The sequence below is a fragment of the Perca fluviatilis genome, chromosome 6 (assembly GCF_010015445.1).
Source record: "Perca fluviatilis chromosome 6, GENO_Pfluv_1.0, whole genome shotgun sequence".
Classification (NCBI taxonomy): domain Eukaryota; kingdom Metazoa; phylum Chordata; class Actinopteri; order Perciformes; family Percidae; genus Perca; species Perca fluviatilis.
The window spans coordinates 25,854,568-25,867,414 of record NC_053117.1 but is presented as its reverse complement, the minus strand read 5'-3'; the positions used below and the strand labels follow the sequence as shown (position 1 = coordinate 25,867,414).

Here is a 12,847-nt window from a genome sequence, read left to right as displayed (position 1 = left end):
CAACTGGCAGAGGAACTGAGAGCGGAGTTAATGCAGGAAAAAAAAGGGCAGCGGTGCACTGTCCGAACAGCGCTGCGCACCACAGCAGACACTAAAACGGAGGCAGTGCCAGGTTAGGTTATAAATGTTCAAATAACATACTTTTAATTGTTATTTGGCTGTGAATTATGTTGAATGAATTTCCCCCAATATATTTCTGGACATGAATATATGGGTTGTTGTATTGAATCAACAGCCACGTGCAATTTAGCTAGCAGGTGAAGGTGAAACTAAAATGTGCAAGAACTGTAGACTAATACAGGCTTAAATGAACTGACAATATAAGTTATACAACTTGCACTTCTCAAGGATGCACACATGCCATCTCAACCAGAGGACAGCCTGTCTCTTTTTTCTTTCTCCCTTTTCTCTGAGTGGCACGCGTGCCCACTCGCGGTGTGAAGCGCGTGTCCGCGCTATTCTCCGACTCTCTAACAATCACTGCTGATAGACGGCTTTTTGTACATTTCTGATACCGTGGTGGGAGAAATCGAACCGTGGCGGACCGCCACTTGCCAATCAACAGAGGAAACACTGTCAACTAAATGTTTCAGCCCTTGATTTGTGATTCTGGTATGGATTTTGGTAATTCTTTGTAGTGTTTGAACTGTAATTTCAGTCATCAGTTTACAGTAAATGTGTCAGATTTAAATAAATCACACTAAATAGTTGTCCAAATATCTTTTGCTTTTTATTTAGTGTGCTAACACTTTCTCTTTAAAGCTAACTTGAAAATTCACACTTTCTTGTGCTAACTGTTGTGTGGCAGGTTGCTTAAAAAGTTATCTGAATCAGATTAAATCCGTTCCATGTCCTTTTGCCCACTTGTTTAATGAAAAAACAGAGAAGAGCGTTCTGTTCTCACTAATAGGATGAAATAAGTTTCCCACGTGAATTTCAGCTGTCTTTTTTTGTTTCCACTTGAAGAGCTTTATACACCCACAGTATACACATTTTTTAAGTTAATGGATGCAAAATAAATTTTTCTTGTGGGGGGTGCGACATCAATGGACAAGTGATATTTGTCTCTAAAAAGCCTGTGTATCATTTTTTCCTTTGGTCCACACCAAATGAACCGAACTACAGATGTGAAAGCACTCTAAAGCACAGGTCCATGTCACCATGGTGAACATTCTGTCCATACTATTGCACCCTGGATGTTGCAAAAAGACAAACACCTGTCACTGATACTGACTTAGTGTTAATTTTGTCACCTATTTTTAATTTAGTCTTAGTCTTGTGCCAAATGTCCTTGTTAGTTTTAGTCATATTTAGTCATTCACATATCTTTTTTTGTTAGTCAAGTTTTAGTCGACTAAAAGTTGTCATTTTAGTCTAGATTTTGTCAAAAGAGAACTCCCTATATCTTAGTCAAGTTTTAGTCAAAACATTTTAGTCTTTTTTTAAATAACAAATTTCTGAGATTATTTCTGATAACCATTTCAGTCAAATAGTTATATAAAGATAAATTATATAAAGTTATATAAATATCAAGCCTCTTCCTTCCTTATTTCACCCGTAAATTCCTGTTAAACGAGAAAAACAACCACTGAATGGGAACATTGTATTTTACAATAACATTGAACGCAGCACGAGGCTGGTGAGGCGAGTTTGAATTGAACGCAACATATGTGTTGTTTTTCAGACAACGGCAGCTGCAGACTGTCGTAGGCTAGCTAGCACGTCCCCCTGTTGGAATCCTCTCCAGTGAAATACAGACAAACTTTTACACTGTTTAGCTGTCAGCATTTTAACTGTGTTTAATCCAGCTGCTAGCTAATGGTAGGCTAACGTTACCTGCTGCCAAGTGTAGTATTTGTCGGTACACGATCCGTTCTGTCTGCACAATCCGTTCTGCACATGCGCAAAATGTTCGCGCATGCGCTGTTGTATGAGGATTTACGACACTGCACGATCTGTTCCACGCTTCCGGTCGACAGCCAAGCTAACATTAGTTTAGCTAACAGCTAATTGGGCTAACTGCTAGCTGAGACAGCATGTAATAACTTTAAAAGACCCTCAAAATAAAACTTGAAAATAAACGTTAACATATATAACAGCTGTTACGTCAGTTCTACTTTACTTGTGCTCATTTAAAATACAATCACTCAATATTTGTCTTAATTGTTATTACTGTAAAGTCTTAATTTAGCTGTAGCCTGCTTCTCCCATTAAGTTTGAATTAATGTTATTTTAGACTGAATCTAGCTGTCAGCTAGCGGTTAGTCTCCTCCTGGCTGCAGTTTTTTCAGTACCCCTAGGTCTGTTGGCCGTGGCGGGGGTCTTGCAGTTGTTTTTAAAGACAAATTTAAGTGTAGACTTTCATCTTCTGCACTTTTTAGCACTTTTGAATCTCAGTTAATTACGCTGAATTCTTTTAAATCTGTGTTATGTGTCTTGATTTATAGACCCCCTAACTCTCGTGGGGATTTCATACAGGAGTTCTCTGAATTTTTATCTGGTATTGTCCCTTCTTTTGATAATATTTTAATTTTGGGGGATTTTAATATACATGTGTGTTGCCCCTCAAAGCCCCTGGTCAAAGATTTTCTGAATTTATTAGAGTCGTTTGATTTTGTGCAAAATGTTTCGGGTCCAACTCATGAACGTGGTCATACGCTTGACCTTGTATTATCTCTAGGATTCTCTATTGATAGTGTGAAGATTGTGAATACCGTTTTTTCTGATCATAAGACTGTTATTTTTGATTCTAACCTTCCTTGTGTTGCTCCGGGAAACACTGTTTTTGCCAAGTCAAATCACAGCCCTGGCTGAACAGTACTACCCGTGCTCTTAGGCAGGAGTGTAGGAGGGCTGAGCGCAAATGGGTTAAAGATAAATTACAAGTCTCTTATGAGATTTTGAAGAACAATTTGAAAGAATATCAAAGAGCTGTTAAATTGGCTAGATCAAATTATTTCTCTCTCATTATCTCCAGAAACTGTAATAATTCTAGAGTACTTTTCTCTACTGTAAATGCTGTTCTTCATCCTATTGTTACTCCTTCATTCACTCCTTCTGCTGACATCTGTGAAGAGTTTTTAAAAAATTTTATTGGTAAGGTTGATGGAATTAGATCTCTAATTTCATCTGTTGGCAATAATTTTATCGTTTCTGTTGCCCCCCAGAACCAATTGACCAGTTTTATGCTTGTTTCTTTGCAGCAGCTAAACGATATAACTGCTCATATGAAGCCCACCAGGTCTCCTGGTGATGTGCTCCCTTCTTCTCTGTTCAAGCAGGTACTTGATTCAATTGGCCCAAGTATTCTGTCTATTATGAATATTAGTTTGTCATCTGGTGTTGTTCCAGTTAGTTTTAAGCATGCGGTTATTCAGCCCCTTTTAAAAAAAAATGGCTTAGACCCATTTGACAAGAGTAGTTTTCGCCCGATCTCAAAATTGCCTTTTATTTCTAAGATATTAGAAAAAATTGTGAACGCACAGCTTAATGACTTTTTAGTTAGAAATAATATTTCCGACAGATTCCAGTCAGGTTTCAGAGCTGGTCATAGTACAGAATCTGCTCTTTTGAGGGTGTCTAATGATATCCTACGAAGTGTTGATTCTGGAAACCGTGTTGTCTTGCTGTTGTTAGATCTTACGGCGGCATTTGATACGGTTGATCATAAAATTCTCATTGATCGTCTTAGAGATCAGGTTGGTATTCAGGGCTTAGCCCTTAAATGGTTCTCTTCCTATTTGAAGGATAGAACTATTTCAGTCAGTTTAGGGGACTATTCTTCTTCCGTTGCCCCCCTTGTGTGTGGGGTTCCGCAGGGCTCAATACTGGGACCAATTTTATTTTCACTTTATATGCTGCCTCTAGGTTCTATTTTTGATAAATTTGGGATTCAGTATCATCTTTATGCTGATGATTCCCAAATTTATCTGCCACTGAAACATGGGCAGGACAGTGCCATTCAGTCTCTTCAAGCATGTTTGGCAGAAGTTAAGTGTTGGCTTGCAAATAACTTTCTCCAATTAAACGAGGATAAGACCGAGATGATTTTATTGGGAAATAGGGGGTGTGTGGATGATGACTGCCTGGGTTTGTTTCCTGGGAAAAAACTGTCTAGCGTGAGGAACCTTGGTGTCATTTTTGACTCTGAGCTTAAATTTGACCGGCAAATCAATGCTGCAGTTAAGAACAGTTTCTTCCATCTTAGATCAATATCTAAATTGAAATCTATCCTTACTTTTAATGATATGGAGAAGGTTGTTCATGCCTTTGTGTCATCACGTTTGGATTACTGTAATGTGTTGTATCTGGGTGTGAGTCAGGCTTCTCTGTCCCGTTTGCAGCTCGTTCAGAACTCAGCTGCCAGACTTTTAACTGGTACTAAGAAGAGAGAACACATTACTCCGGTTTTACTGAAACTACATTGGTTACCCATACGATACAGAATCCATTACAAAGCGCTGTTGTATGTTTTTAAGTCCCTGCATGGTTTAGCCCCTGAGTATGTTAATGAATTAATCAGCCAATGTCAATCCAGCAGATCTCTGCGATCAAATGATCAGTCACTTCTTGTAGTTCCACGAACGCGCTTAAAGTGTAAAGGTGATCGGGCTTTCTCTGTTGCAGCTCCTAGGCTCTGGAATGACCTTCCTCTGTCTGTAAAAACCTGTCCTTCTCTGGGGGTTTTTCAGAGTGCTCTTAAAACTCACTTGTTTTCCTTAGCATTTGATAATGCTTTGTAAGTTGTTTGTTTTGTTTGTATTGTTTTGGCTTTTATGTTTTTATACGTTATGTACAGCACTTTGGTTCCACTTGTGGTTGTGAAAGTGCTTTATAAATAAAGTTGAGTTGAGTTAGTCAAATTAGCTGTTAGCTAAGCTAACGTTAGCTTCCCGGTGGAGGCTAGCCATAGGCTAGCGTGGAACAAATCGTGCAGGTCGTATCCTCTGTAAAACAGTATTATCTTGCGCATTTGCAGAACGGATCGTGCAGGCAGAACGGATCGTGTACCGACAGTATTATCTAGCGTCCCGTGCAGCGATGTTTTGGCCGTCGTCTGCTCAATGGTGTTTTTTGCCCCCAACTGCTCCTTCCAGGCAGCGCTGCGACCGCTGCCTTAAGGCACCTAACCCTATCCTTAACCTTAACCCTAACCGGGGATTTCCACTGGATGCGTAACAGCTGCGGACCGGCTCCGCTGCGTGTCTGCTGCGTGCTCCGCCGTCCGTCAATACCCACCGGGTCCGGATTTGTTGCGGAACGGCTGCGGCCGTAACTGACAGCTGTAGTCACGAGGACCCACAAGTTATCGCGAATTCAGGTAGAATAGAACCACAAAACCAACAACAGTTTGTTTCCATCCAGAGGAGTAGAGGGGAAACAGCTCTGTGCTGTGTTTTCAAGGTGTAGTTCAGGGAAATATGAACCGCCGTGAATTTTATTTAGAAAATTAACCGGATATTTATTTTGTTTCTGTGCTCGACTTCCTGTCCCGCACTATCTGCCGTGTGCTGAATTGCTGCGGAGCTCTTCGTCGTCCGTCAAAAATAGAAGCTCTGCGTATCTGCTGCGGAGGGCTGCGGACTGACGGAACTGGGACGGAGTCGGGACGCAGACGTTCCGCAGTCTGTGGAAATACACACACTGACTTTAATGGAAACCTAATGACTCCGGAGACGTTCCGGAGACGTTCCGCAGACGTTCCGCATCCAGTGGAAATTGCCGGTAACCCTAACCATAACCAGTGCCTCCCAACGGTGCCTTCCAGGCAGCGCTGCCTGGAAGGCACCGTTGGGAGGCAAAAAACACAGATAAACGTCTCGTCTCTCCTGACAAAATTAACACTATACTGACTCGAATAAAATAGACCAATGTGAGAACAAGATTGACTCGCAGCCAAAGTCAGAGAGGTTAGTGACACACAGGTGCGCATCATTTACACCAGATCTCTTCATCTCATGCATGCACACCTCAGCGAGAGCTTATTTGTGAGGTGAGGACACAAATGGTGTTGATTTGAGTCACCTCAAACCTGCTCCTCAGGATCAGATTACAGAGTGGAAGCACTCTTGCACGCGAACACCCATTCGCATCTTTGACAACATATCTCGACAGATGTGCAGTGAAACAGACACCAATTTGGAGCTCAAAACCTGTCGGATATGTATTATATGAGAAGAGGTGGACAAGTTGATGTAATGCAGAGAAAGTGTTACCTGTGGGTATGTGGCCGATCAGCAGTCTGTCAGAGATTTTATTTGAACCTACGTGACAAGTGAGCCGAACGAACACATCTGGACCCTGCCTTCTTAATGTTTGACCACTCCAAGCATTCCTTTATCTGTTTATAAACCTACAGCAAATTAGTTTATATTTATTAGCTTACATTAAGAGTGGATGTATATAGGTGTTCCTCTTTTTCAAGTCCCATATTCCATTATTTATAATCAGAGACGCCAAGAAATGTTACCTGCGCCCTCCTTTTTCTATCTTCAAATTATATATTTTTGTTTGTTTTTTAGTCATCTTGGAGGATTGGGACATTTAAGGTTCAACACACCAATAAACCTGGATAATATGTCAATAGAAATCTACTTGCTCTTCAGTAAGTCTTCTAGGGCTGCAACTAGTTTTTATTTTCCTAATGAAATAACTTAAGAGCTGCACTAATCTGCATTTTTAAATTAGCATTGGATCAATAGGATAGGTCAGTTTCACAGGCATTCATTCCAGTTCCCTCATACAAAAACAACTATGATCAGAAATCCTTTTTTTATACATACACCAAAATCTGGAATGACATTCCCCATCATATCAGAACACTACCATCCATCACATATTTCAAAAAGGCATACAAACTGTTCCTTCTCAACAGTTATACTTGCACACATTGGTTGTTCATGTATTGGCCAAGTCTTTGGTTTGCACTGACTATATTGTTGTTTTCAGTTGTCTGCATCTGTCTAGCCCATGCTAATGTCCTGTACCAATGTTTTTGTCCTCATGTGCTGTAACTGTATTGTTGTTTTAGCTGTATGTATTTGTCTAGCCCATGCAGATGTCCTGTACAGATGTTTCTGTCCTTATGTACTGTAAGCTGTGTTCGATGTTTCATGTTTCTGCAGAACAGGAACCTGCTGGAAACCAGTTTTTTAAACTGAGTCAGGCCCGTTTATATTGTAACTTAATGTTACTTTTAACTTTCCTGTATAATAAATGAAATGAAATAATGAAATGTAGCTTATAGAGGAAAGATAATTAACAAATTACTCTGCATTTCCCCACCGGTCTACAGAGCATTTTTAGTGTCTTTCCGCTCATTGTTTTGTTTTTCTAGCCTGCAACTTTGTTTTGTTCAGTCTCACAGCACTCATCAGCGTTGTTTCTTGCAGAAGCAAGGTGGTCAGTCCACCCGTGCGTGTGTGCGTGTGTGCGTGCGTGTGCGGCCATATGAGTGTGCAGGTCTGTCTGTCTTTGTTTGAGGCATGTGGGAGTCACCATGTACGTCTCTTTCAGAGGGAGGTATTACTAGTGACATGTGACCTTTCTAAGTCGATCCTGGAGCCAGCCGAGTCCTGCAGCCGCCGGTCTGCTGCGATGATGTAAGACTCTGGCCTGCTTCACCATGAGAGCTCATACACTGTTATCATTACTTTCATCAATCATGATTATTATTACTAACATTTTTGGGATATTTAATCCGGAATTAGTTATTGTGTTTCAACAGTTTGCCACATTGTCAAGACTCAGTGTTTTGTGTTGTGTCCTCCCTACTCCCATTCACACGTGATTGGGCTGTTAAAGTAAGCAGGAAATTGTTGCATTTGTTTTAGTGAAGAGCTCTGAGCAGCTGTCCTGAGAGTGCTGTGCTGAGAGAAATAATGTTTGTGCATGCATTTGAGAGTGAGTGCCCCACCCGCTTTTTGTGATTTTCACGTATTCACCCTAATGTAGCCTTTGGGTGGCTCCCAGGCCTAAAGAATAGCGGGATGAGGAGAGTGCCTTCACTTTGCTCAATCTCTCTCCGGAGACTGAAAGGCCAGGTGTGGTGTTTACACTGAAAAGCAGAAAAACCGAGTGATTGATTGCAGACAAAAAACAAAAGACTGATTAGGGGAAAAGTGACACAATACTGTATGTGTTTATACTGGTGGTTATATTCACGAATTTCTTCAATCATTAGCTCAGTACACTGCAGGGTACAGAGGCAGTGTAATTGCACACTAGGCCAAAGTATGGTAGCTGTAGATACTGTGCTCTTTGTGTTTCAGCTACAACTTTTGCTTACTTGTGGTAACACGGACAGCGTTGCAAAATACAACATTTGTTATGATACCTACCATTTGTTAAATTCACTACTTTATCGCTTGTCTTTCTGTTCTTTTTTCCACCTACGTCTCTCTTTTGTACAACGAGAAATAGGAAAATTAATAATATGATTAATATTCACTGAGGTCAAAGGACAAAATAAAACATTTAGTAGATTAGAATCAAGATCTCAATGTTAACATTATAGCATATTAATCATATAGTTGTAGTAAATGTAAAGATGCATATTGTATATAAAGGCTTACAAAACCCTTTTTAAATTCAAAGGGCTGGTAAAGTGAGTTTGGCACGCTATGGGGAAGAGCTTGCTTTGAAGATTAGTTAGATTTCCTTTTGTTCTCTTGGGATGGCAGCTTCTGTTGGCTCACCACTGAAATATCTCAACAACTATCGGAGGGATTGCCATGAAGTTTTGTATAGACATTCAGGGTCCCCAGGGGAAGTATCCCAATGACTTTGGTGACTTGTCCTCCACTGACACCAGCATGTCAAAGTTTTCACTTGTCCACTAAAATGTCACAATGGTTGCCAAACTTAATATGAATCCACATCTACTTGTCCATGACATCTTGATCCTAATTTTAGGCAGCAGAATTTATCTCAGGTAGTTATCTGCCCAGGTAGTTATCTGCCGACCGTTAAGATTCATCTCACGTTGGGATCCAAACCCCCAGGTTGGAAACCGTTGAATACATGGATTGCCATGAATTTAGTATGGACATTCATGGTTCCTACTGACTTTGATGATCCCCTGACTTTTAACTTTTATTTTAAGTAAGTAGGGAAGGGGCCATTGCAATATCTTAACATTTACTTCCGTTTTTATATGATTTTTCTGCATTCTTTGCACACTGTAATCAGATCTTGTTTTTCACAGGCACTCTACAAAGCTGTTGAGTAGGTGGGAAGGTGGTAGTTCTGTTTTCAGTAAAACCAAACCTAGCAGGTGGAGGGTCACCACAAGTGACACGCTTTTCTTACTTTTACCTACGTATAGAGACGTCTTCGACTGTCGGAGACAGCAGTGAGCGACTGCAGTGGAAACATTCCTTCCTGCAGCTGTGCTTCTTTCTACCCCTTCATCCAGTGTAAACATAATGTACGGATTGCATTTACACCTGGCTGAACCTGTTTATGCCATTTTTCTGATCCTTAACATCCAGAGAAGTCTAGGCAACAGGTTCTCTGGCAGCTATTCAGCCTTTTAGACCTGGCATAAAATGTAAAACATTTGCTCTCTCCTTCCTTTTCTTAGGTGAAAGCCCTCACCCTGTTCGTGACCCATTATCCTCCTCTGTGTGAGTTGGAGCAGGTGTATCCTGAACATGTGTCTAACTACCACATGGCTTTCCTACTCAATGAACCTGACATCGCCACTGACGCTGAAGGTATGTGTGTGTGCATTGTTGTGTGCGTATGCAAATGCTTTCAATGTTTTTTTGGCGGAGATTCTGGGTTTGACTATTGCCTTGCAGGTACATTTAGAACAATCTTACTTTGGCATTTTCTAAATCATTATCACATGGTATTTTACTGAGATTTTTAACGTGTGTGTATGTGTGTTGTGTGTCTGCGCGCGCTGACAGATGGAGAGGTTCAGCCAGAGTCCATCACTTTCCTCTACCAGTTAACTGAAGGCGCTGCAGGGCGGAGCTACGGCCTGAATGTGGCCCGATTGGCTGACATTCCAGACCCTATAATACACACTGCTGCACGCAAAGCCCGAGAGCTGGAGAGCAGGGTCAACGCCAGGAGGTACAGCAGACGCACATATTCACCCTGACCATTTTTTAAAGGGGGATTCCACTCATTTTACCCCATAAAGATCCGTTTGCTAGTCATGGGGAGTACAACTCAGCCTGTGGAAACATTTGTATAATATATTTTGTATCTCTGGAGACTAAACTAATAATTTCCAAAAAAAGAAAAAAACGCTAGCGTTACAAACTGGAGTTGTGAAAGTAGTGGGTGTTTACCTGGCAGGGTTAGGGTCTAAGTGGGCATTCAGACTGAAAACAGCTTGTTGGTTGGTTTTATTTCCGGTACCAATGAGACAGTGAAATCCAAGTCTAGTTTGAGTAACAGATCTGTAAATTTGAATTCTGTAATTGTTATACTGACACAGGATTTTACAATTCTGGAAAGTTATCATTATCCTTCGTCACATGATTGCAAGATTAACCGTAGAAAAATATGCTGGGCAACCCTGTGTTTTTCTGCTGGAGCCCCTTGCATTGGTGCCCCTGCTGCTTTGATGGTTTGAAAGCCGCTTAAGACAAAACACTATCAAGTTGAATTGTGGGAAATGTAGGATCCAGTATTTTTGGAACTTGACCCATATTAAGGACTTAATTAAGTTAGTATATCTCAGCTTTTTTTTTTTACTTTGATTTTACTTTTCTCTCACAAGTCCCTCAATTTTGGAAGATTACTACTAAAATGCTAGAGTATCCCTTAAAGGTATTGTAAGTGATGTTAATCCAATTCACGTTTTTTATAAATATACAAATGTCAACGGTCTTTGCGCAGAATCACTTACTGCAACTTTTAAACCCTCTCATAAATCAAAAAATATTATGTTTGTGTGCTTTTGGAGAGTTTTTTTAATACTGTTTAATACAAATGGAGCTTGACAGCTGAAAAGAGTCAAACGTGTGTCATGGAGAAATAAAACTCAAAGCAGCTCCACGGACACTAAATTTAATGTTTATTTAAACTTAAACACTCAAATGAAAGTGATTAAATTATTGTGCTAACATGTCCAAACCAGAAAATGTACCAACATTCTTGGAAAATAAGACTGGGTACAGATTACTGGGCCAGCTCAGACTTAGGAGGAGAGACAAACCTACACTCAGGTTTATGATGGGTGTTTTCCAGTTTATAATTCCTCGACCGCTGCAAAACTTTGGCCTCTTTGATTCTGAGACATGCAAAACCAGTTTTAGTTGTGTTTTCTTTCAAAAATGTTATGGTGTCAACTTCATTTTAAACGTTTTTAGAGATTTCTGATGATGTCTTAAATGGATGCAGCCATTACCAGAGATGTAGTGGCTTGCCAATATCTACTTTTATTTAGCTGTTTGCAGTGCCGGGTTTTTCAATAGTTCCTTATTTGAAGTTCTGATTTTAAATTAATGTTCCTTATCTGTTCTTATCCAATTTTAATTAATATAATTGTGCTGGAATTGGTTAAATTAAAACCAAATTGAGTCAATTCTTTCAGATCTTTGTCATGGCATATTTTCTACCAAAGTGTCCAAATCTTATTTTCCATGACTAATTTATCTTTTCAAGTATTAAGAGGAATGCACAAGTGCACACTAATATGGAAAGGAGAAAATCTATGTTTTTTTTAATGCTGATGTAGGCAATTTTTTTCTATTAGGATGAACCACACACTGCCAGGCACAGATTGAGTTAGGATACAGAAATACAGAAAAATCTTAGTCCTTTGCTGTCAAAGCGTCAGCAAATTGCACTTTCTCCAAATACAGTCTTCTGTCTCTGTAAATTTGTACACGGCATCTCCTCGCTCTGTAAGGAACAGCCTGCTGGGAGTTGAGTGCTGCTTAACCTCTTCCTAAGTAATCCTCCCCATATGAAATATCTGTCAGCACGCGTGCAGGCACACACACACACACACACACACACACACACACACACACACACACGGACGCGCTCTGTCAATGTAATCCTCCCTATATGAAATGTTTGTCCTTTGTTGGAGTGAAGCCATGCTGAGTGCACAATAATCGTACACAGAGGAGTTGAGCTGCTGGTCCGAGGTTATGAACAGGGATTTTATTGAACTCTCATACAGCTGTGTGAGAGTACCATGTATTAAGGCACAAAACATACAGGAATATGACGATATACAACTGTTTTATATACAACATTTTGTTTAAAGCAACATTCCCGTGTCTTTATCTCCGTCTCTCTAGGAAGAATAAAAAACTTCTCTCAGATCTTTGGAGCATCTCAGACAGATCATCTCTCATGGCGTGGCTGCGGTCAAACTCTTGACATTGCTGCCACAGTTGTCAACACCATCAGAACACACACATGAAGAAGAGAGGATCCAGCTATCAGTAAATAAGCATGTTCAAAGAACAATATGCTGTACAAGGAAGTACAGAAGTAAATCTTGTTTCAGAAAAAACTCAACACTGATGGAGTGAAGTGGTTGTTGCTGCTCTCTTTGCGTGTGTGTGTGTGTGTGTGTGTGTGTGTGTGTGTGTGTGTGTGTGTGTGTGTGTGTGTGTGTGTGTGTGTGTGTGTGTGTGTGTGTTAAGGGTTTTAACCATCTCAGGATCTGGTTATCATCCTCAACTGTTGTAATCTAATTGTCGTAACATCAATTAATACCAACTGATCAAGATTTGACCTAACCAACTATGTGTAACATTAGTGTTATGACAAACTTGTCATACTTGCTGGTCTTTGACCTTAAAAAAAACTCCACAATTATAACTGACAGTCACGATGGACTGTTAAAAAAAGATTTTTTCCTTTTCAA

At 40.3% G+C, this 12,847-nt stretch overlaps 1 protein-coding gene across 4 annotated transcripts in view; it reads left to right on the top strand.

The window, feature by feature from the left end:
* msh3 (mutS homolog 3 (E. coli)) overlaps nucleotides 1-12,495 on the top strand; it is a 58,712-nt gene extending 46,217 nt beyond the window's left edge. Inside the window, exons 22-25 of one of the 4 annotated variants that reach the window (XM_039802132.1) lie at nucleotides 9,326-9,427; nucleotides 9,584-9,716; nucleotides 9,915-10,083; nucleotides 12,273-12,495. In XM_039802132.1, coding sequence (XP_039658066.1) covers nucleotides 9,326-9,427; nucleotides 9,584-9,716; nucleotides 9,915-10,083; nucleotides 12,273-12,354 — 486 coding nt within the window. In that variant the 3' untranslated portion in view covers nucleotides 12,355-12,495. Of the gene's footprint in view, nucleotides 1-9,325; nucleotides 9,428-9,583; nucleotides 9,717-9,914; nucleotides 10,084-12,272 lie in introns of those variants that run through there. The other 3 variants (XM_039802134.1, XM_039802133.1, XM_039802135.1) reach the window with 3 other exon arrangements.
* Nucleotides 12,496-12,847: the final 352 nt, after the last annotated feature.